Source organism: Dunckerocampus dactyliophorus, chromosome 6, assembly GCF_027744805.1.
Source record: "Dunckerocampus dactyliophorus isolate RoL2022-P2 chromosome 6, RoL_Ddac_1.1, whole genome shotgun sequence".
NCBI classification, from domain to species: domain Eukaryota; kingdom Metazoa; phylum Chordata; class Actinopteri; order Syngnathiformes; family Syngnathidae; genus Dunckerocampus; species Dunckerocampus dactyliophorus.
In genome coordinates this window covers 9,790,815-9,813,280 of record NC_072824.1, presented here as the reverse complement: position 1 = coordinate 9,813,280, position 22,466 = coordinate 9,790,815, and the positions used below count along the sequence as shown (strand labels likewise).

The following is a 22,466-nucleotide window of genomic DNA, read 5'->3' as shown; positions in this document are numbered from 1 at the left end:
TGCAGTGCTCTGAAGCGTTGTGACACGCTGTGGGTGAGTCTGTGGTGAAGCTAGTCGCTAGCCGGCTAGCAGCTAGCCGGTATGTTATGGCTAAGTCATATGTTATGGGGATGTAATATGTAATGTGATAGTTAAATAGAATATTGTTGGTGCTTTTTGGAGTATTTTTCAGAAAGCTTAATAGATGGAATAAGTGGGTCCCATATGTGCAGTACTGAGCTGTCTGTTTTTATCTGCTTTTATATCTTTAGAATGCACAGAAAGACATATGTGTTCATATGTGTTCATGTCTCACACACGGACTGTGGATGATGGCCAAGAAGATGTACAATTTGATTAAATATGCATTTTTTTACTAATAATAGGCCATATTCAACCACGAAACAAACATAATTAATTAATACATTTTTGAAAAACAGTGAGGGAGCGCTTTTGGAACTGCGATGTAGCGAGGGGCAATTGCACCTATATTGTAAACAGCACCATCTGTTCAGACAGACTAAGGAAAATGCTCTGAAAGTAGCGCATATAGGGTCACAAATTGAGAAATGTGAGAATCCAGTCTCTGAAGCCCAGAAGGGCTCCTGTTTCCATGCCAGTTTCCAAATAATGTTAATATAGTTGCGCGGATAATCAAGAATCAACTCCATTTATGCACATTAAATTCACATTTGATTCCCTACCGTGTATTAAATTGGACATACAAAAACAAAAATAAGGAAAAACAACTCCATCTGCTGGATATGGTGGGGCGGTGATAGCCCTGCCCTGTAATTTAGATTGGATGAGACACACATGTGCTTGTATCTTTTTTAAAGTTGTATACATAGGTGGCTGAATCCCAGGGTAGTGCTTCCTATCAAGTGCCCGGAAGCCCCGCTTGCATGTTTGGTCAAGGGGTAAATAATAGATCTGGGATTAGACCTGCGTAGAATTGGTCGGCTGGTAACAAGCTACAGAGGTCCCACACTATGCATATTCATAGCTTGGCCAAGGCCGTGGGAGAGTGAAGACCATATGCCTGTTAGTGTGAGGGCTTGCTTTGCTAATTAAATGAGATATTACATAGTCATATATGAGCCAAATGCCCTCTTGTACAATATTGTGTGTAGATATATACTGCATATACACTCACTGGACACAGCTTTAGGTACATCTCACTATCTCATCAGATCCAATACAACAAAATGCTATGAGAAAAATAATAATGCTGAGTTTTAACTGAAAAATAAGACTTTTACAGTAAAATCGGTATGTGTTCTGTGCTTTTGACTTGTTTTAATAGCGAGTTAATTGGTTGCCACAGTATCTTAATACAGAAGGAGAGTACAGTATGTGTTTATTTGTTGCCGTGACAACTCCCCACTGTTCATTACTCAAACAGCAGCTCTTAAGTGATGATAATGATAATGAGCTATTGAACCTGCCACCTCCTCCTGGGACAGCAGACCCTCTGAGGTTCTCCTCTTCATTAAGTTCCAGTCACTCACTGTTGCAGCACATACAGTATAGTAAAAAGGTCAACTGGGCCCAAGAACTCTTCATGGGTTGTTGCTAAAGGTACAGTGGATATAGAAAGTCAACACACCCCTGACTTCAAGAATTATTATAGCATCTCACAAAAATGAGTAAAACCCTCACATTCCAGCAATTATTTTCTTATTCTATATCTTGTCTTGGGACAATACTATATGAATGAAACTTGGATATACTTCAGAGACCTGTGGTGTAAGGTGCGCTGGTGCCAGGTGCACTTTTGGATATCCTTATGTTGGAACATGGTGTTTGTTATCGACACACTGTGGTTAGCACAGAAGCCCAAAAACACAACACTGCAGATATAGATCAGGGATATAGTCATTCTTACCTGCGTTCTCAGTGACTTCCTACTGGTCTTTATCTCTATACCCTTAGCTGTTCTGCGTGCTAATCCTGCAGTTGTCTGCCACATGCTAAGTGAGTTCTGCTCCGTTTTCAGCAGCAGCATTTCAGTTAGTGCTTGCTCCTTTTTGTCCCTTTTTGTTTTTCCCGGCAATGTTTTTTGTTATACATTTTTGGCTAATGCCCAGTGCTGTTTTGTTGTGTATTGCAAACGCCCTTGTACCCTTTTTGGGATTTCTCTTTTTGTATTAAATCCTTTTTTTTTGTTACAACTCTGTGTGGTTCTTTCTCTGCATTTTAGGATCCAGACTCCGGCCCAGGCCGATCGTAACAGAATGAACTGGCCACAAATGGATCCCGCAGAGTTTGAACACCTGAAGTCCCTTCGCAAAATCATGACGCCATTACGCCGCGAGCCGCCAATGTGGGCGCACTTGACCAGCATCTGGAGCGGGCGCTCACACTGGAACATTCTGAAGGGACTCCTACCCCCCATAGTGTGGTCACACCTGTTCGTTTCACCATGTTGTGTTTCCTAGCCGCGAGCCCAATATACCTTACCCCACTCGTTCGGTGAGTCTGTTTCATGTGAACAGTTTTTGCACCAATGTTCATTGGTGTTTGACCAGCAGCCAAGAGGTGGGACTCATCCAGAGACTACAGGTGGGCGGGACTATCACTGGGGGGGCAGAAAGATACCGATCACTGCTTTGACTGGAGCAGACGACTGCTTTTTGGACTTGGGTTTGTGGAAAAATATGGCTTAAGAGGTGCGATCACTGGATGGGCGTCTCCTGGCTGTAGTCACGCACCAAACAGAATTTTTGGCACTTCAACTATCCGGTAATCATCACGAAACCATTAAATTTTATATAATTCCGTCTCAGTCGCAGCTTTGCCATTTGTGGTGGTTGCGGACCACAAAAACCTTGCATACATCAGGACGGCTCACAGCCTTAATTCCCGCCAGGCCAGTTGGGCGCTATTTTTAACCCGCTTCAACTTCTCTATAACCTAGAGACCAGGCTCCCGGAACGTGAAACCAGATGGACTATCCAGGATCTACGGCCCGGCGGAGGTGGACAAGATACCAAAGACCATTGAGCCTGTAGCCAGAGTATTGGGGCCTCTCCAGTGGGAGGTGGAGAGGAAGGTTGCCAGGCGGCGGCCGGGGTGCTGCCCCCTGCTGGATGCCCGGCAGACAAGTTATTCCTGCCTGATTCCCTCAGAACGGAGGTGCTGCAGTGAGGACACTCATCTAAGCTAGCGTGCCACCCGGGAGTGCTGGAACAGAGGTTCTGGTGGCCCACCAGTCAGCGGACGTCAAGGAGTTTGTCGCCGCCTGGTCTGTCTGTGCCAGAAACAAGCCCTCCCATTGTCCTCCTATGGGTCAACTTCAGCCATTGCCAGTTCCATCATGCCCCTGGTCCCACATTGCACTGGATTTCATCATTGGTTGTTGTCATCCCGGGGCCATACGGTGATTATGAACATTGTTGACAGATTTTCTAAGATGGCGCACTTTTGCCCTTACCGGACTACCTTCAGGCATGGAAACGGCCTGGCTCCTTGTGAGACACGTGTTCCGCCTGCATGGAATTCCACTGGACCTGGTGTCTGATAGAGGGCCCCAGTTTTCGTCAAGGGTTTGGAGGAGCTTTTGCAAGGCGTTGAGTGCATCGGCAAGCCTGTGCTCTGGTTATCACCCCCAGACCAACGGCCAGACAGAGCGGGCGAACCAGGACCTGGAAGCCACCCTCCCATGTGTCTCTCACCAGCACCCTGCTTCCTGGTCTGCCCACCTCCCCTGGGTGGAGTACGCCTGCAATTCTCTCATCAGCTCGGCTACAGGTATGTCCACATTCAAAGCTGCATTCGGGTATTAACTCCCGTTGTTCCCTGCCCAGGAAACGGAAGTGTCTGTCCACTTTGTGCACCTGTACCTCCGCCGGGCTCACCGGGTGTGGCGGGAGACTCAAGCAGCGCTGATTCGCACGGCGGCCTGCAACTGTCATTTGACCAACCGCCACAGGATCCCCGCACCCACCTACCAGCCAGGTTAGGAAGTCTGGCTTTCCTCCAAGGACTTACCGTTAGCAGGCACCAACCGGAAGCTGGTGCCCAGGTTCGTGGGTCCTTACTCCATCGAGTCCGTGATCAGCCCCACCTCAGTCAAGCTCAAGCTACCATCCTCATTGAAGATCCGTGTTCCATCCGTCCCGACTCAAGTCAGTATCTTAGCTCGCTAGGTCCTCCGGTTGAGCCTCCGCCACCAGGAGGCTTGATCAATGGCCTGCCAGCATACACAGTGAAGGCCATATTGGACTCGAGACAGGTGCTGCCACCTGTCTGCTCTCTTTTGTAGTGCACGCTGTCCTGAGGCAGAGCTGATTGCATGCACCTGTTCTCAATCAGCAGCTCCTTCATTAGCTGCTGCAAAGCCACAGACTGACGCCAGTTTGTTTCTTGCTCTCACCTGCTCTGCGTAAATCTTATCTGCTTTCTCGGTGACTTCCTACTGGTCTTTATCTCTGTATCCTTAGCTGTTCCTGCGTGCTAATCCCGCAGTTGTCTGCCACTCGCTAAGTGAGTTCTGCTCCTTTTTCAGCAACTATTTCAATTAGTGCTTGCTCCTTTTTCCTGCCCTTTTGTTTTTCCTGGCCGTGTTTTTTGTTATACCTTTTTGGATAATGCACAGTGCTGTTTTGTTGTATTTTTTTGCAAACGCCCTTGTACCCTTTCTCTGCATTTTGGGATACAGGCCGATAGTAACAGTATGTATGTATGTACTGTATATGTGTATGTGTGTGTATATACTGTATGTATGTTTGTATATGCGTGTGTATATGTATGTATGTATGTATGTATATGTGTGTGTGTGTGTGTGTGTGTGTGTGTGTGTGTGTGTGTGTGTGTGTGTGTGTATATATATATGTATATATAGTGGGGCTCTCCAGTGTTGCTAGCTATTCGCTAAATGTTTATTTACTACCAGTATTTGCTTCAAATCTCAACACTGCCACCATGGTTTTTAATGGTACTGCAGCATTTGGTCCTTTGTTCATCCAAATGCTGTTGTTCAAAGAGGGCAACCTTTACTTAGTGCAATCAATGTCCCACGTCCTTGGTCTTTCTCCACTACGCCGGGGAAATAAGTACTTAAAACACAACCTTAACAGTGCAATTTAACCTTTTTGCCAAGAAAAAGGACAGGATCACAGGGGAAATAGTGGGATAGCTTGTTCCCATACCTGTTGGCAAGGTTTAGGGAGTGTGACATGCACGTATATGCATTTTGCGCCTTAGGAGGTAAAACAATTGCTTCTTTATGAGGACTCAAGTGTGGGGCCAGTATATCAACAAATGGCAAACAAAAGTCCCTAAGCCTGTGGTAAAGACATGACCAAAAGTGGCTTATGGGAAAGTCGTCACATGCATCGTTTGTGGCAAAATAGGGTCCTGATATTTTCAGTCTTCTGGCTGGAAAAGCAGTGGTAAAAGACGAAGGCTAATCAATGGTGTCTCTGTAAGACAGGCAAAAAGGTCTCACAGGATGTAGCATGAGGGTGGCGTTAAGGTGAAGAAGTCCTCTGTGAGCATCAGCACATGCATCAGCTTGCTATCACCTTGCATGGTAGCTGTAATATTATTTAATGGTATTCAACATGTGACATTTAACAAATTAACGCTACAAAGTCACTCGTGTTCAAAGATCTAACTTCTTTCTACCCGGGGGGGGCCGATGTTCTACTAAACACTCTTTTGAGTTTGACATCCTAACTGGCATTTGTACAAGCAAGTCTTCCTTTGGTACTTGTGGCTCTTAAGTGTCATCTACCGCAGTTCCCGGCTTCCTTTCTCCCTCAGCATCAAAGCCAGCCCCACCGCCCCATTAATGCAGACAATATCCCCCGCGTACCTTGAGGCAGCAGGCGGAGACGTGCTTTTCACAACTCTCAACTGAGTGTCGTGTTGTGTGACTCGCCTCTTCACTCCTCACTCTGTCTGCACGTGTAGGCACAGCGGAGCTTGTCACTGGATTGTTTGGGGGGGATTTTTCATGCATGAGCAATCGCATGATCACAGTCGTGGATCCCCTCTTCCATTCGCTGTTAGATTAGATGTTTTTCAGTGACTCTGCTAAACCGTGACAGGAATGCTTTGTCAATGCAAGAGAGCAATTTTTCAATTGGTACTGTACATTTTGTCAGCAGTACATCTGTCATTCTGTGGCATTGATAGGCAAAGCTTTTAAATATGGAATATGATGAAACCATGTGACATAGAAAACTGTTGGTTACTCAATACCGGTTACTTAATACAATATAATCAATACTCTGAATTAAATATCATTATCAATATATTACACCACACTACACTGCAGGTAGGTGACAATATCGCTCTGCAACACCTTCCTGTTCTGGTTCGTCAGGCCTCTTCAATGGGTGAGTAGTTTTACTTTATTTTACTTTTATTATGCAGCGCTCAACTTCTGTATATACTGTACGTGTATTACAGTTAAATATGTTAAAATGCTACTTTGCTGGGAATGACGGCAACGGTTTGACCCTGGAACAGATTAATTCATTTTACATGATTTCCTATGGGAAAAATTGATCAAAATTAAGGGTATGATGACATCATTCTTGTTCACCAAGTACTGTATAAATAACACAAAGTGCATGCCTGGCCAATAGTTGAACAGAAACCATGTACAGTAGTACCTCGCATAACATAAACCTCCTTTTACATAAATTCCACTGAACATAAAGAATTTATGTAAAGTTTTTGCATCGTATTACAGAATAAATTCCATATAACATAAAGCGTCAAGTCAGTGCAAGTCTTTTTTTTTTTCTTTCAATCAACTTTATTAATGCCTCAAGTCGGTGCAAGTTCAGACTAACACTTGGTGACGCCTTCTGACGCATCACGCTCTCATTGGCTGATTTTCAGGGCGCCGCCTCCGCTCTCATCTCATTGGCTGAGTTATACAGCACGTACGTGAGTTTGTGTGAGAGACAGGCTTGTCCCTTCAAACTCCTTCCTCTTCGTAGTCCCCCTGAAACTAACTTAAACAATTAAGTTAAGTTACAAATAAAAATTTTGCACACAGCATTATCGTGTAGTGCGTGTGCGTTTGTCTGTGAGACCAGCTGACTCTTAGACTCTTTAAGGCTAGTCCTCCTCCTCCTTCCTGCCTCCACTTGCGCTCCTGATCAAGACATCTCGTGAACGGTAGGATTGTTTTTGTTTTTCAGTTTTATTCATTTACAGTAATCTTATTTATTACCTTATTTTATATTGGAATGTTACTCTACTATGTTTATGCTAACATTTTCTTATATTTTCCCACCATATTTGGTAGACTTTGAATATTTTGAAGTGCCAAAGGTGGTGAGTTTGGGAAGATCTTGGAACGGATTAGGCTATTTACATGTATTTTACGCTTCGTATAACATAAAAACCCTATAACATAAAGGTTCTCGTAACGGATTATTTACGTTGTAGGGGCGTCTACTGTAAGTGTTCCCAAATGGCGTTGTTATTTAACCAAATGAGCAAAACAACAAAAAAAATGAATTGAAAAATATTCAGCCTCGAATTTCAGCCACGCATTTCTATTGCATGTCGTTCCATTCATGTTTGTTTGTAAGGGTGTTTTATAGATGCCAAGACGTTACTGGGCGTGACATAGTCCACGCACACCAATCAAAACTCATATGCAGAGTTTGTTTAGCTTTCTGACACAAACATCCACTTTATATGTATTGGTTGTGTATCTAAACAGACCTCCATTGCAGTGGCTGTTGATTGGTTTCTGACTGAAAGATGTGGCGGTGTGGCTGGAGGCAAGACCGGAGGAGACGGTATACTTTTTTACTGTACATTTCAGGAAGCACGTCACTGCTAATATGAATGATTGCTCGCTTATCCTTTTTATGTGCTTTAATCTGTCATTAGTCAGACTTGAAAATGGGGAAGTACAAGGCACTTGAGGAGTTAAAACATGGCCTGTGGAGAATGTGTGTGGATGTGATTCTGACAAATTCAAGTACATTTTTATTTTATTTATGTTAAATAGATTTTTTTTCGACCAGTCCAGGGTATACTTCGCCTCTCGCCCAAAGTCAGCTGGTATAGGCTCCAGCATACCCCCGTGACCCTAATGAAGACAAGCGGCATAGAAAATGGATGGATGGATGGAAACTGGTTTCATCCCCCCTAGTTGTTGATGCAGTGTTCAGAAATACAGCCTTGCTGCAGTTGCATGATGGTCATTAAATTCCTGTGACCAGTAAGAGGAGCAGAGGGGAGTATTTACAGAAACCATGTGTCAGTTTATGTGTCTGAACAAGGGCGCAGGCAGATGTCGCACATTATCTACCAATTTAGTGCCACTAAAATGGTTTCGCAAATGAGCGTCCTAATGAGAGGCTGTGTTGTTGGGTCAAGAAACAACCAGTGTGTGCGTGTGTCTGTGTGTGAGACTGACTGGAGGAGTGGCGGTTCACATGTTTCTTCATTTTCCTCTCAACCCTAACCTCACAACAGGCTGCACTGCTTACTGTAAGTACATTAGCCACATGAGATGGAGTTGACCAGCAAGGCAGATGCCTAACACACATCCATGTTGATTTTTGTTTCTTTTAATGAGGCTTTCTACGTTGATTAATGATTCTGACATTATAGTAGATTATTAAAAAAGTGTGTATTTCTGTAAGTCTATTTGAGTGTTGTGTAGTTATATGGTAAATATGATGAAGAATATTAGATACATATACACAGATACATACCGTATATGGATAGATATTAAAAACAGTTTAGAATAGCTGCCTTTCACAGTCAAAACACACTTTGTAGACATCATGGAAAACAGGTTATAGATTTTACACAGTAACACGCATCAGTAATCGACTAAAATAATATTTTCAGGCTGAAAGTCAAATCATCATGGCAAAATATCAGCTTCTGTAATTTTTAGAAGTAGTTGTAGTGGTGTACGTTACACTGAGTGCCGTATTTTGACTTCAGCTGTCGTAAAATGACGTGACCCTGGCGCAGCACGGCAACAGCGGGCTTGTTTGAAATGAGGAAGCCATAAAAAAGCAAAAGTATCTCTGCTGGTATTGACAACCGTCATGTGCGGCTTTGTTGTACTAAAACAGACCTTATAATAGCATTTGGAAACGCGCTACTTTTGGAACATGTTGTTTCCTAGCACTGACTCAACGAGGAACTTTACCAGGAAGTGCACATGAATGGCTAACGCTAGCTGAGTTAGCTTGCAGCGGCGCCGTGTCTTAAAGATGTACTGCTGCATTATTGCGAGTTAAAGCGCACATCTAAAAGCCACAATGTCCTCTACAGACATCCCTCGTATGTTAGCACTGGAGGAGGAAGTAAGGAGATTGTCAGAGGACCTGATGCAATGTCAGGTAAGTTGCCCAAACAAGTACACGACAGGGCTGATGATACAAAATGTTTAGCTGGCTAGAGAACATTAAGAACAGCTGCACTATCACACTGTTTTGTGCCTCTTGTGTTGGTAAAGAAGGTAACTGCAGTCTGCTGATGAATTTATTTAAACACCCCCGTCTATTCAGTTAACTGCAAATGCACTGACTGAGCCTATTTGAGAAGGTTTCCTGGGGTGCTTGAGAGAGGAAGGATGTGCATGCATACTCGCCAGCAGATGGTGCCTCATATCATGAACTCTTCCTCACTTTGCATAACAGTATCATGTCTTTTTGGGCAGAAGAAACAATACTGTACTGCATTAAGTCATATAGTAGTGGTCAGGGGCTTCTATTTACTCAACTGCAAAGATGACCGGGCATCTGGTAATGACAAAATGTTAATTAAGTGGAAGTCAATAAAAATATCAAAACAATTAATGTAATTATCAGTCATCGGTGATTCATATTTTAGCCCTGGTGGCATTATAGTATGCACTGTTTCAAATGGCGTGGGTTTAATTCTCACACAGGGACTCAACGCCCAGCCATTGGAGATTGGAGATGTCCACTGCCGGTCCCAAGCCTGGAAAAATTAGATGGTTGTGTCAGGAAGAGCAGCCGTAGTGGGAGGAAAAAAAAAAAAGAAGCCGAATCATATGCGAATGACTCGCTGTGGTGATCCCTAACAGGAAAAGCCGAACGACAACCGACATTAATGTATATTATACAGTTTACATTTTTCTCTATTTACGCACATTATCACATTAAGTGCTTTACGCACGCTCTAAACCTTGCAATCCAACCTACCTTGGTGTTGTCAGTGTCAGCAAGTGGCGTGTAGCTGTTTTTGCCATCAGAGTTGAACCGCTGCTTCCCTGTTAACGTCAAAGCAGAAACTGTAGTGATTCTACACTGGATCAAATTTACTTAAGATTTGTCAGATCAAAACACGTAGATGTAGACTTGTCTGAACCCTTAATCACTGAGCGTTTTTATTTACGCATGTTACATTTGAGTGTCAACTTTATGAGCAACGTCAATCACCAGTGGAAGTTGGATACTAAACCTCCAAGTTAACACCACAAATAAACGTCAGGCGTATCGGTGATGATGTGTTGGAAGATAAAGGGTTAAGTGGGTGTCTTGCTTCATTAATAATGGCACTGCGATGACCAACTCTGTGTCACAAAACACCTCATATGTAGAAGAGATAAGTGTTGACAATTTAGAGACATGGTTGCTATATTTAGAGAGTAGGGTGCACATTAAAAGTGAAAGACAGGACGTGTTTTTTGCGTCAAATATCAAAAGCCCTAATAACTACACATCATCATAAGCATAGCAGCTAGGGATGTCGGCTGCTGATCCGCCCTATTTTGAAGACCGAATAATATCGGCTTCTGCCACGAGATCGGGCCGACCCGGTTGCGATATGTTTGTAACCTTGGGCCACACTCTAAAATGGTAGCACAGAGTTCTCCTCCCGTTCCATGTGGAAGTGGTAAGTTTTTGGCTTCTTCGTCATTCTTCCCCACTCTGTTCTCTTTAAGTTTAGGATACAGTAAATAAATTGGAGGCTCGCTAGCTTGCTAATGGTTAAAGCCATGGCCGTCTCTTGTGTCGCTGCAGTGATCCCGTAGCCTGTGCGTTACAGTTGAGAAATGTGGTGTAAACAAAAAATATTACGAGTGTTAAGGTGACTACAGTGGTGTTATTTTATGTCTACAGGGCTCTAATAATGATAAAGATTGTATTTGGAAAGTTAGAAAGAGGTTTTCTATGCTCTAACTACGAAAATGTTCCATTTATTATTATTATTGACTCCTACTTAGCGAAAATTAATTTATCGCGGTTGGGTCTGGAACCAATTAACCATAATAAACGAGGGATGGCTGTATTAACATTTCACTGGATCTCAATTATATTCTGCCATTATTTTGTCATAACAGCATTTTGCAGACAATCACCTGATTATCAAAATAGATGAATAACATGAGCTGAGATAACGTATGCAACAAATTCAATAAGTTTACTCACAGGCTGTGAGTAAACCGTGCCGATCCAGTTTCCATATCACGTTCGTAAGTCTGAGCCTCACTCCAACATGGTAGGTGCAGTAATGTGCCTCAAATCTAGAAACACCACCGGGCAGACATGTCCGCGGTTGGACGTTGGATATTTGGCTCTGTAGCTACAGTGGTAGTTCTCTCTCACTGTGTCCGGACTGCTGCATCATGGCGTAGGGACCTTGCACGTGAAGTGCCACTCTAACCCCTGGTTGCTTATAATAGGGACCGCACAAACACTACTAAGCATGACGAAACGGCAGCGAAAAACCTTGGAAACTCCTCTGTTGCGGAGCGTGAATGGAAGCTAGCAAGGTTCGCTTAGTTTAGCTGGTGCAGCTGTGTGTGTGTGTGGGGGTGGGTGGGTGTGTGTGTGTGCGTGTGTGTGCACGACTAAGGCTGGTTGAGTATATTTTCAACATGTTGTGTTTTACTGCTTTTAATGTAAGGACCATTTTACATTGCCCACTGACGACGTGCAGGTTCTGAGTGAAAAAAGACGAGAGGCACTTTTATTCTTGCACCCAGCACGTATCAACCGCACACAACACATTCCAGCCTTCAAAATAAGAGCACTCTTTGTCACATCTGTCTAATTCTGTAAACAAAATAAGGGTGTCTTTAAAATATCTTACATGAATAACGCGATTGGAATTACATCTGTGACTACATCTTCCTTAATCTCAAACCCGGGCGTTACAGTTTATTGAAGATTTTGTATCAATATGTGCTGAGGCTGACATCCCATTAGAAAAGTTAGCTAAGCTACATTCATTTCTCATTTACTGGACAAAATGGGCCGATGATGTATTGCATCAATAAATGGAAGGATTTTTGCATTTTATTCACTAACCCAAATAGCACACACTTTATGCTGATAAAATAAGTGGGAAAGGTCAAAAACTGAATTCTAAAATAATTTAAATGGAAAAAAACGTAATTTGGGAAAAAATAAAACAAATTACATAGGGCCCTAAGAGAGTTTGTTAAAAAACGGCCTTATATTGTAAATTACACCACAAATTGATCTATAACCATGTCAAATGATTAGTCATACCCTAAAAGTATTTTGCACGCCCATTTTTTCCCATTTTCTCTTTTATCGGAAGGGCTTTTATTGGATCTTTTATTGGATTAGGGACCTCTCTCACTGAGGTTTGTTACAAAAGCCAAACAATATTGTTGGTCCTGCTGTGTAACAAAAAACAAAAGTACATTCAGCAATACTTTGGTTGCATTATTTTTAATGCTCTGAAGAGCTACTTTCATAACCAAATTCAATTCCACAAATTCATGTCTGTAACACAAGCTTATTATTATTAAACAAACAAACAAACAAAAAACAATCTGTATTGGATCGGCAAGACTATAAAAAAAAATTTATTGGATCGTATGCCAAAAAGAGTGGATCGGGACATCCCTACTGACAGCCCACCCGGCTCCTCACCATGCCCCATCCTCCTCCCGCCCGCCTCACTATTTGAGAAGCGTTACATTTCAATATAATATTTTTCATAATTAACCTGAAATGTTAAGCATCTTTCTCTTTAAAGTCCGTTGTGTCAGCTTTACAGATGTCACAGCAGCTCTGTGTGTTGCATAATGCTATCAGTCATAATAAAGGTAATTAAGGCACCACCTCATTTTTTTTTTTTTCTTGAGGAGAGGAAGGGTAGGGGGCATATTGGAGGTGCAGCGTTTTTTATTCACGCAGTTGGCACACTCTTGGGGCACTGTGTGTGATTGAGCAGAGGCTCCTCTTAGGGAGGATTTAGGTTTGTGAAGTTGATTAAAAAAATAGCGTAAATTGTGTTGAAGTTCTTCCTTCAAACTATCTGTAAATGAGCACATATTTGTTTTATTGATATTATGTTTTATTACATTGGCAACTGTCATGATCTGCTATTAATTGAGCTGCCTGGCATGAAAACCGTCCTTGGTGGTCTCGTGTGGAAGTACAACATCACAGTTTCTTATAGTTATGTATTGTAGCATTTTAAATATTGCCATTTGAATACGAGTGATGTCTTAAGTCTCTGGCAAGACGTACTCAGGGACCGTCATTAACTACAAAGGCACTCATCTGTCGGCCAGCAAGTGTTCCTACTAGACGGATGCTAATTTCATTAAAATGTGTGGCTGAATTCCAGCAGCTCTGCTCAGCATAGTATGTTTAGCCCATGGTGTTATAATGTCCAACATGGAAAATGAATAATTTATACACCATCAAACGCATATGTCTAAGTGCACACTGATGAGGGTCCTGGCCAAACGATTACCCGTCTGACAGCTAATAGCAGCTAAAGGCCTGGATGTGTGTTCAGGGTTGTGGGGGGAGGGCGTCACCTTTTGAAACGTACCCACACTGCTTAACTTAACATTAGCTACATTACATGTTGAATTTCTTGCACCACTTCCGTAGCTTGACATGTCCTTCCATGTTATATGTTCTCCTCATGGTCTCATCAAGGTCCGCTTCTGCCATTTTGCTAAATAATTGATTAGATACTTTTGAGGGGGGGCCTTAAAACCCATGTACTAATTGGAGACCAGCCGACTCCAGTGGGAGGGATGACTTTTATCTTGTGATGATGTGAACATAATTTATCAGATAATTTTATATCAACTCGATTTGGTATAATTCTGTCTTTTTAATGTCAAAATGTTTTTTTTTTTTTTTTTTTTTTTTTTTTTAAAGATGTCCCTCATTAAACGGAATATAGCTTCAAAAACTAGAGACAATTTGAATTGGAAATGTGTCAGGGGCTGGCCGAGTTGGTCGACTTGCAGATGACTCACTCTGTCATCAGTTTTGAGCTGCTTCTGGGCTACTTACTTTGGGGAAAAACAGATCTGGTCCGAGTGCTTGATTAAGGAAGAAACTGCTGTGGCGTTTTGATATGGATGCCAATCCTCCGTGGTCATAAATAGTGCATCATGACAAGTGTCAATGCTCGCTTCCCTTGAGTCGAAGGTCACTTCCCAGCCGAACGCGTTCTGAGATGCTTATGCCTGACACTGGGCCCGATCAAAAATTATTTGGTACAAGACGGCTGCTTGAATTATTGATCGACCCCTCCCTTTTCCCTCGTATGCTAATGTCATCAAGGATTCTTCTTCATTTTTGTTTTTCTGAGGGAGTGAAAGCTGACATGTTTTGCTGTGGTACTTTTTGGAATTAAGCCAACAGATAGTGTTAGCCCATCATCATGTTTGGCCATTATTGAATTTTACTGCATATGTGCGTTGAGTTCTTACACCCGATCAGTGTGCATGAATATATTTTTTACATGTCCTTCATCGTTTTGCTTCACTGTTTGAGCTCCATAGCCAATTTGCAGCTGGATTTTACGTATTATTGTCGGGCTGCCAAAAGCTAGCTACCTAGCTAGCAAGCCTCACATTCAAGCCCTCTGTGGAGCATCGCTTGACATTCTTCCGGGTGGCTGCATTTCAGATTTTTGAGTTCCAACGATGTTTTAACTTTAACTTTATAAATTGTGCTTATTGTTGCTAACTGTAAACTGGAGTGTGTTTACTTGGCTCCACGCCACGAGAGCGACAGCTGATTAGCAAACGCTAAAAAAGGTGGCTTTCTATTTGAACAAATGTGCTGTGGGTTTTGACATTGTGTATTCTTTTGGAGTCGTTGCTTTCTGTTTTAAAAGGTGGTGGTTATCAAATATAACTGATGAGGAGCAATAAGGAAATACTGTAGCAGAAAACATTTAAGTGTACTACTGTCCTGTTGGGTTTTGAAAACAATTGTGACTGACTGACACAGGTGCACAAATGCTGGATCTTCTGTTAAGGCTCTGATTTGATTCTGCAACACTGTTGTTACCACAATTAAAAATGTTGCACTGTATGCTAAATGGTGTGCTGTTTCTCCCAGGTCGATAAAGACTTTGTGTGGTCCCTGTGGAAACGCCTGCAAGTGGCCAATCCAGACTTGACCCAGGCTGTGAGTTTAGTGGTTGAGCGGTGAGTCCATGCATCTTTTCAAGTTGTTACCTCAGCTGTACATTTCTTCTTTTTTACCTCTCTCCCGAGGTGAGATAAGTGTGAAAAGTCGCTCAGTGGACGTTAAGGCACCTTGGCCGCTCTACTGGGGTTATGACGGAATTTGGCGCAGATGCTGATATAAGCCTTGGTTATCCTCTGTATCGCACTTCAGCCATGGAAACCTTTTTAATGAAAACACCCTTCCACTGCTCCCATTGTGGGCCGTCTCAACACCACTGCCAACGCTCGTCTTTAATGGATAAATTGAGATTGAATATGACCTTTTTTCTAAGCCACCCCAAGATCAGTGGCATGGGAACTTTTGGAGAAGATAAAAAAATGTATGGTTTCCTTGTCAATTCCCGTGTGGTAGAGCTAATCTAACATAGGAGGCTTCTGTCTTTGTCTGAACAGAAAGACACATGGACGGGACATTTTAGCATGCATACTTGAACGCACGCCACCTCTAAAGCAGACCCGTGGCTTGTCGAGTTATTTTTTTAAAAAACGATTTACCCCTGAAGTAATTTACCTTACAGCACGTTGAAACACTCGTCAGGGTATGTGTGAATATGACTGCAAGAAAACGCGCCGCTGCAGCAAAGTGGAAACCAGCGCGCCCAGAGCACAGCTACGACTGTTACAATAAAATATCTGCTTCACCAATGTGTGGTACATCATCCATCCCAGTTCGGCATGCTTGGAACTCCATAGGACCAGATACAGTGGTGCCTCGATTTCATAGGATTTGGTTTTAGAAGAAAATTATTGCCAAAAATATATCACATACAGTAATGTCTTGTACAGTGTTACGGTTGTCATATGGCTAAAAAAAAAACTAGTTTGTGGAATCCAGTGCCCAAACAAGGCATCCACAAGTTGGTGACTCGGTCTCTGTGAAGAATGGATAGTTTTGTTTTGTTTTTTTTAAATAGTTGGGACACTATAGATGGATTCCGGTCATGGAATCCTTTTATCGTCTTTATTATGCGTGTGTAGGGGTGGTTTATTTATTGATAGAACACACACAGAATGATGAACAACTCCTTATCTGTCTCCTTTCTTCCTTCTTTCAAGTACCTTGTGCCCTGGGCTGGTGAGGCGTTCAAGCGCACTGCATATTTCTGAGTGTTAGACGAACAGGCTTTCAGACAATCTGTGTTTTTTTTTTTTTTTCTTTGAGTTCGGCCCCCCCAAAAGTTGCAAGCGCATGAGCTTTGATAAAGAAGGTGGGAAACACTATTGAATTCAAGAAAGAAGTTGTAGCAACGTACGTAGGTAGCTTCTGTTACAATAGAATTGTATTTTAAAGGTTCCTGGTTAACACAGGTTGCAGAGGGAAAAGTTTCAAGAGAGAGACATTCCATAAAGTGAGTCGGGCCAGTTTGTGTAATGATTGTACCTGTTTTTGCCGATTGCAAAGTGTCAATAGTGAGTAGGGAGGAGAGTAGGATACTGTGCAGTGGAAAAGTGAAATAAGTGGTTCAAAACCAACGAAGTGCTTTAGTCTGGACCACAGAACCATTTATTTGGCTCCAAATGGGAGAGGAAAAATAAATGCAAGAGAGAAAGTGCTCCTCTGTACCGGTGCCTCCCATTCCTTCCTTCTCCACAACCTCTCCAGTTAGTTTACAGCCTCACAGGAAACCCATCAAAGTGTGCTGGTCCGCGGAGACCGCCGTGTTGAACATCCACCCCGAGATCACATATGTACTGTATCACCTGATGCACAGAAGGATATTGACATGGTAATTGTGTCGACTGCAGTCAAGCGCAGGTTTGCCCATTGGGAGAATTGTGTTCATCCCCCACCTTTTCTCCCCTCCTTGTGGATTTTTGCGAAGGGATTGGCGGAGAAGTGGTGAGCACAGCCCCAGACGCACAAGGAGATGTAGCAAGGGCAGCGCGCGTTCCATCTCCTCCAGAGACCCCTGATACTTATTTCAGTGTTTGTCAGGGGAGAGGGCTGATCAGAAGAGGCAAAGAGACGGGAGAGAAGGCCTTGAAGATGGGAGGTGTTGCGGGAGTGAGCGATGAGTGCGAGGAGGAGGGTGATGGGGGTGGGGGGGGGCCCTGGTGGCCTCAAGTAGTTGAAACAAACATGTCCCCAATTGCTGCTCTGTTTTTGTCTCCCTAAAAGTTCACACGATAAATAGATGTGCCTGGAGCTGAAAGAAAGTTCACTTTGCGCCGTGTGCATCTTCTTTTTCATCTGTGTTTACAATATAAAGGACAGCAGGGACATTAATCATCATCCCTGTTGATGGAATATTAACATTTACAACAGAAAAGGAGGCTCATATCAAGTATTACACTGTTCCACATTCCCATTTAGCTTCTGGATACATAAATCTGCAAATTAGGTACCATGGAACTGTCGTAATTTTTTCACATGACTTTTGTGGTCAAAATGCTTTGGAAGACATGCTAGCACACATGTAGTGTGCAATGTTATGTCTCAAAGCTTTATAATCATCAGGCAAACGGTCAATAACTTATATGCAATTGCGACGTCTTGCTTGTGCCCCTGCAAAGATGCATGATGGTGGCACTTTAAAGGTTTCTTAAGGATTTGGTTAAACACCTTTTAAGTTACAGTGGGCGTTTTTGTAGAGTGTATTGAGCTGTGCGAGAAATTTCAAGTCAACCCAACTTATGGGGGTCATAGTGTGGCGTGTAGTAACAGCGGCACCATGTGGTGTATTTTTCAGAAAGGTAATAACACAGGCTACCTAGTAGGGGTGCATCTTTTGACAGATTTTCACAATTTTTTTGTGTAGCGGTTCAGGAATAGAAGAGTTAGTTTACACCAGTGATTCTCCATTATTTTCTGTCATGCCTCCACTGGGGGACGGAAATGTTTTTGCACCTCCCAGATTTGAAATACTATTGACAAAATGATCTATTTATTTATCTCAACTGTACAGACTGAAACCAGCGAAATGAAACAAAATGTACAGCAGTGAAGCATACAAATGTATTCAAGTGTTAAATTGCATGCTGAGTACGACAAATTCATACATGTTGGCAGGTCTGCACTAATTTTGAAAGTCCTCCCTGCCTCTCATGCTCCATTGACAGTTCACCGTGCCCTCCCTTCCGGGGGGGCCCGATCCACTATTTGAGAAGCACTGGGTTGCACCAACAAATACAGTCATGCATGAGTTTCTGTCTGATGTGTAGTAATTCGTATTACTCATCATACTGTCCTCTAGCGAGAAGCACAAAGCTGAGATGAAGGACAGGAAGGTGCTGCAGATCCTCCAAACCAAAGACAACAAGATACAGGATCTGGAGGAGGTACTCTACAGTTTATGATCTCAATCTGTAACATAAGCACAGCCAAAATTTTCCATTAAAAGAGAGTTGATAGTAGTTGGTAGTTTTGTACGTTCTTCATAGTCATTTTGGTTTAAATGACTTGTAATGAAGTAAAACAAAAAATGCTTTAGTGTCTATCCTGCCCCTTTAACAGCATTCCGTCCACACTAGAGAGCCATACATACCGTGTGTGTGTGTTTTTAAGGAAATATTTAAAGTTTTTTTTTCTTCCATCATACATATATAATAAGCTTTCATTTTTTAACCATACCAGGAATGTTAAATCTTTTAATTCTCTCTTTTCTGGACCTCAAAAACACCCTTCCAATAAGGTGAGTATCAAATTGTTCTTGCCCACCTCATTATCAACGTTTGAATTTATTTTCCGCTCCCCAAGTATGAATCCGCCCCCTCCCCACTGCTCTTAGCATAGCGATCTGGAAGTAACGAGGACCGTCTAAATCCACTATCTGAATGGATCAGACCCATTTACCCCATCGTGGCAATTAATTGCATCCCAGAGCACCCTGTCTTATTTGAGAAAAGCGTGCGCACACCCACAGAAGGTTGTGGATCATAAGGTTGTTCCAAATCTCAGCCGCTTGTGCAGACAGCAGCCAGAAGGGCCCCAACAGCCAAAATCGACAATTAGGCTGTAATGTCATTCAAAGGGGTGTCGCATTCATTAGATTATGCTATTTAACCTGAGTCATTAAAAATGATCAAATTGTCGAGATTTTGACTTATCGAGATTTATCCAAGCTGAACTAAAAGTTTGCTATGTACTGTATACTGTATGCATCGGTCATAAGATGTAATGTCAAGCCAAGTTTAATCCTAAACAAGATTGTTAACTTAGCCAGTATTCAGATCCCTTTAGATCCTCTTTTTCAAAAAAGTGACTTAACACATGTAGCGGCTTTTTGTTTTGTTCTTGGGCTTTTTGGAGACTGATATGATACCACCTAACGCTGTTCTCAACGAGCAGCGGGTGATGCTGTGGGCCGCTCCCCCATCTAAATGTACTGATAGGCAGCTCCGTCTTGTTTGTGACATTACAAAAAAGTACAAAAAAAAGCGACAGAAGGAAGTTCATTTGTATATTTAAACATATTTGTTTAAATTCGTTTATTACAAATTTTTTGTCTCCACAATGTTATTCCTCTCTCCTACAGTGTCCATTACAATTACAACCCTCCACCACATAGAGATTGCAGTCCTGTGGGAAACACTGGTGCTGGTGTCTAACAATGACTACATTTTTCCCCAAAATGTTTTTTGAATTTTACTACTATTGTGGCATTCTGATTTTGATGCACCACAGTATTCGTAACATGGAAAATCCTAAACGTGTTCAAAGATAATATAATATCAAATATAATATCTCTGACTAGATTGTAGTATTATTGATTTAGCTGCTGACAAATGTTTTAGCCTTGGCAAAGACCACTCTTCTTCCCCCTCCAAGGTATAAATGCTTAATTTGACTTGTGTCTTCTATGGTCTCGGACAGCAAGTGTCAGGGCAGCAGCAAGAGATAAACAAGCTGCTCCAGAGACGGACAGCCACGGACAACGAGGGTTCTTTAATGAAGAGCAAGCTGGAAGCTGTGTCTCAACAGCTGCTCGGCACGAGCGCGGAACTTCAGGTTGGTCTAACAAATTGTCTCGTGTGACTCTTCGGTGCAGCACTGAACGTGACATATTTCCTGCAGCTTTATGCGTTTTTTTTTTTTTTTTGTTTGTTTGTTTAAAGAGGATAGTGTAGTCTCTTTCTCTGGATTTTTGTCTTGTCGCAGAGAATACTTAACAGTTGGAAAGAGAGCGAGAGAGAAAGAAAAGCAGGTTGTTAACTTGCAGATAAATACTTAATGACTGTAGCAGTGGGGTTTGGAGTAGTGACAGTGTATTATGGTGTGGCCTCCCCCATAATTATGGTCGGATGGGGTCCCGGCTATGATTAATTGATAAAGGAGCGGCCCTCTCATGGTCTCATGACGAGAAGTGGTGGGGAACAGCATCAAAAGGTGGAGTCTTAACGGACCTTGCAGCGAGAAGTGTGCTCATCAGGAGCTTTGTCATTAGAGCCGACACTCATGCACCCCTGCCTGCGTGAGTCCAGTTCTGGCAGTGTGACTCCGCCCACTCAGCAAGCACGAGTCTGGACCTTAAGCATAGGTGACCTTGTCTCATGCAGGTATCCACCATAGTAAACTTGGAAACAAAAATATCAAAGCACTGCCGAATTTGTCTCAACCCCATGTGTTATTTCTCATTTTTGGATCCTGTCCACTTCATTGCCCGATTGTGTGTCTGTGCCGTTTATACAGAACAGCGACACAGCGGAAAAAACTGGCAAAAGGGTGGCTGTTTGAGCCATTTGAAGGGGGTTATAGACACTGAATATATAGACACTGGTTACAGACTAATTCATTCAATTTCACAATATTTCCTTGATCTGCTGTGAGGAAAATTAACAAGGGATGGATTATTCTTGTTTGGAATGTTCTGAACTCTTGTTTCTATTCAAATGTAAAAGTGAGCAATATTTATTGTATTTCCTTATTATTAGTGTGCACGGCAACTTCTATACTCTCTGGATCACCTTTATTCATGTATTTGCTTTGATGTTAGTTCCTTGTACACACAGAAATGTTCTGTTTAGTTTTTTTTTTTTTTTCTTTTGTTTAAAGCAAACAAAAACTAAACAAATAATAAATAAACCAAAAAATGTTGCATTGAGTATTTCAGACTGAATCAACAGCGCCTCTGTTGGTGGCAGCCAAGCACTCCACTCCATTTTGCCTGAACTGCCATAAAAAGTCGATCAGTCCATCCTTTGGTCATGCTGAGGCTATATACTGAATCCAAACAATCGTATAAAGACAAGGGAAGACAAAAGCACCTCAACTTTGTATGTTTTTCCCCTCACTATTGTTTATTTGGCCCGCATGACCCCCTCTCTCTGTCTTCTCCTGACACACACACCTCCCCTCATCCAGGAATTGAAGATTCAGTGTAGGAGGAAAGAGGAGGCGGCGCAGCAAGTGGTCCGGGCTCTCGAGGAGGAGAAAGAGGGATTAACATCCCGCTGTGTCGCCCTGCAAGCTGACCTGGAGGAGAGAGAGAGGCAGGCCAGTGACCACCATGACCAGAGGGAGGCTGCCCAGGCCAGAGTCAAGGTTTGAATAACACACACACACACACACACAGTGGTCCTTGTCCTCCATCGCATCTCCCTTTTTTCTGCACACCTTGACACCTGTGACCCCTCACTCCTTTTCCTTTCACAAATAAAACACATCAATGCAGCAAAACAAAGTGTAAAGACCGTCTGTCTGACACATCTTCCAACACAGAGGAACTGTGCTCTTGTGTAAAGTTGTGTACACAACACTGACATATGTTTCAGCTTGTTGTTTGGTGTTACCTCCATTAATGAACTTACATTTTTATAATTGTGTCAGCATTCCATTTGTTACTGTCCAATGTCTTGGCTATAATTATTGATGTGTCAACCTGTATTTTTCTTTTTATGTTTTTATCATTTGTATGTATTCTCCCAAGGATTATTCCATTACATTTTAGTTACAATGTAAACAATGACTAAAAACAAAAAAGTCAAACTACTTTACCCCCAAAATTGACAATTTTATTGACCTTAAATTACAACTTTATTCTTGTAAAATAACGTTTTTTTTTTCATTGTAATATAGACTTCTCATGAATTAGAA

The 22,466-nt window shown here is 42.4% G+C and overlaps 1 protein-coding gene across 5 annotated transcripts in view; it reads left to right on the top strand.

Annotated features, from left to right (window-relative positions):
* Positions 1-22,466, top strand: part of cntln (centlein, centrosomal protein) — a 185,409-nt gene that overhangs the window by 10,005 nt on the left and 152,938 nt on the right. For 3 of the 5 annotated variants that reach the window (XM_054778872.1, XM_054778871.1, XM_054778870.1), the window contains exons 1-5: positions 8,955-9,320; positions 15,303-15,391; positions 18,628-18,712; positions 20,247-20,381; positions 21,735-21,914. In XM_054778872.1, coding sequence (XP_054634847.1) covers positions 9,240-9,320; positions 15,303-15,391; positions 18,628-18,712; positions 20,247-20,381; positions 21,735-21,914 — 570 coding nt within the window. In that variant the 5' untranslated portion in view covers positions 8,955-9,239. Of the gene's footprint in view, positions 1-8,954; positions 9,321-15,302; positions 15,392-18,627; positions 18,713-20,246; positions 20,382-21,734; positions 21,915-22,466 lie in introns of those variants that run through there. The other 2 variants (XM_054778873.1, XM_054778874.1) reach the window with 2 other exon arrangements.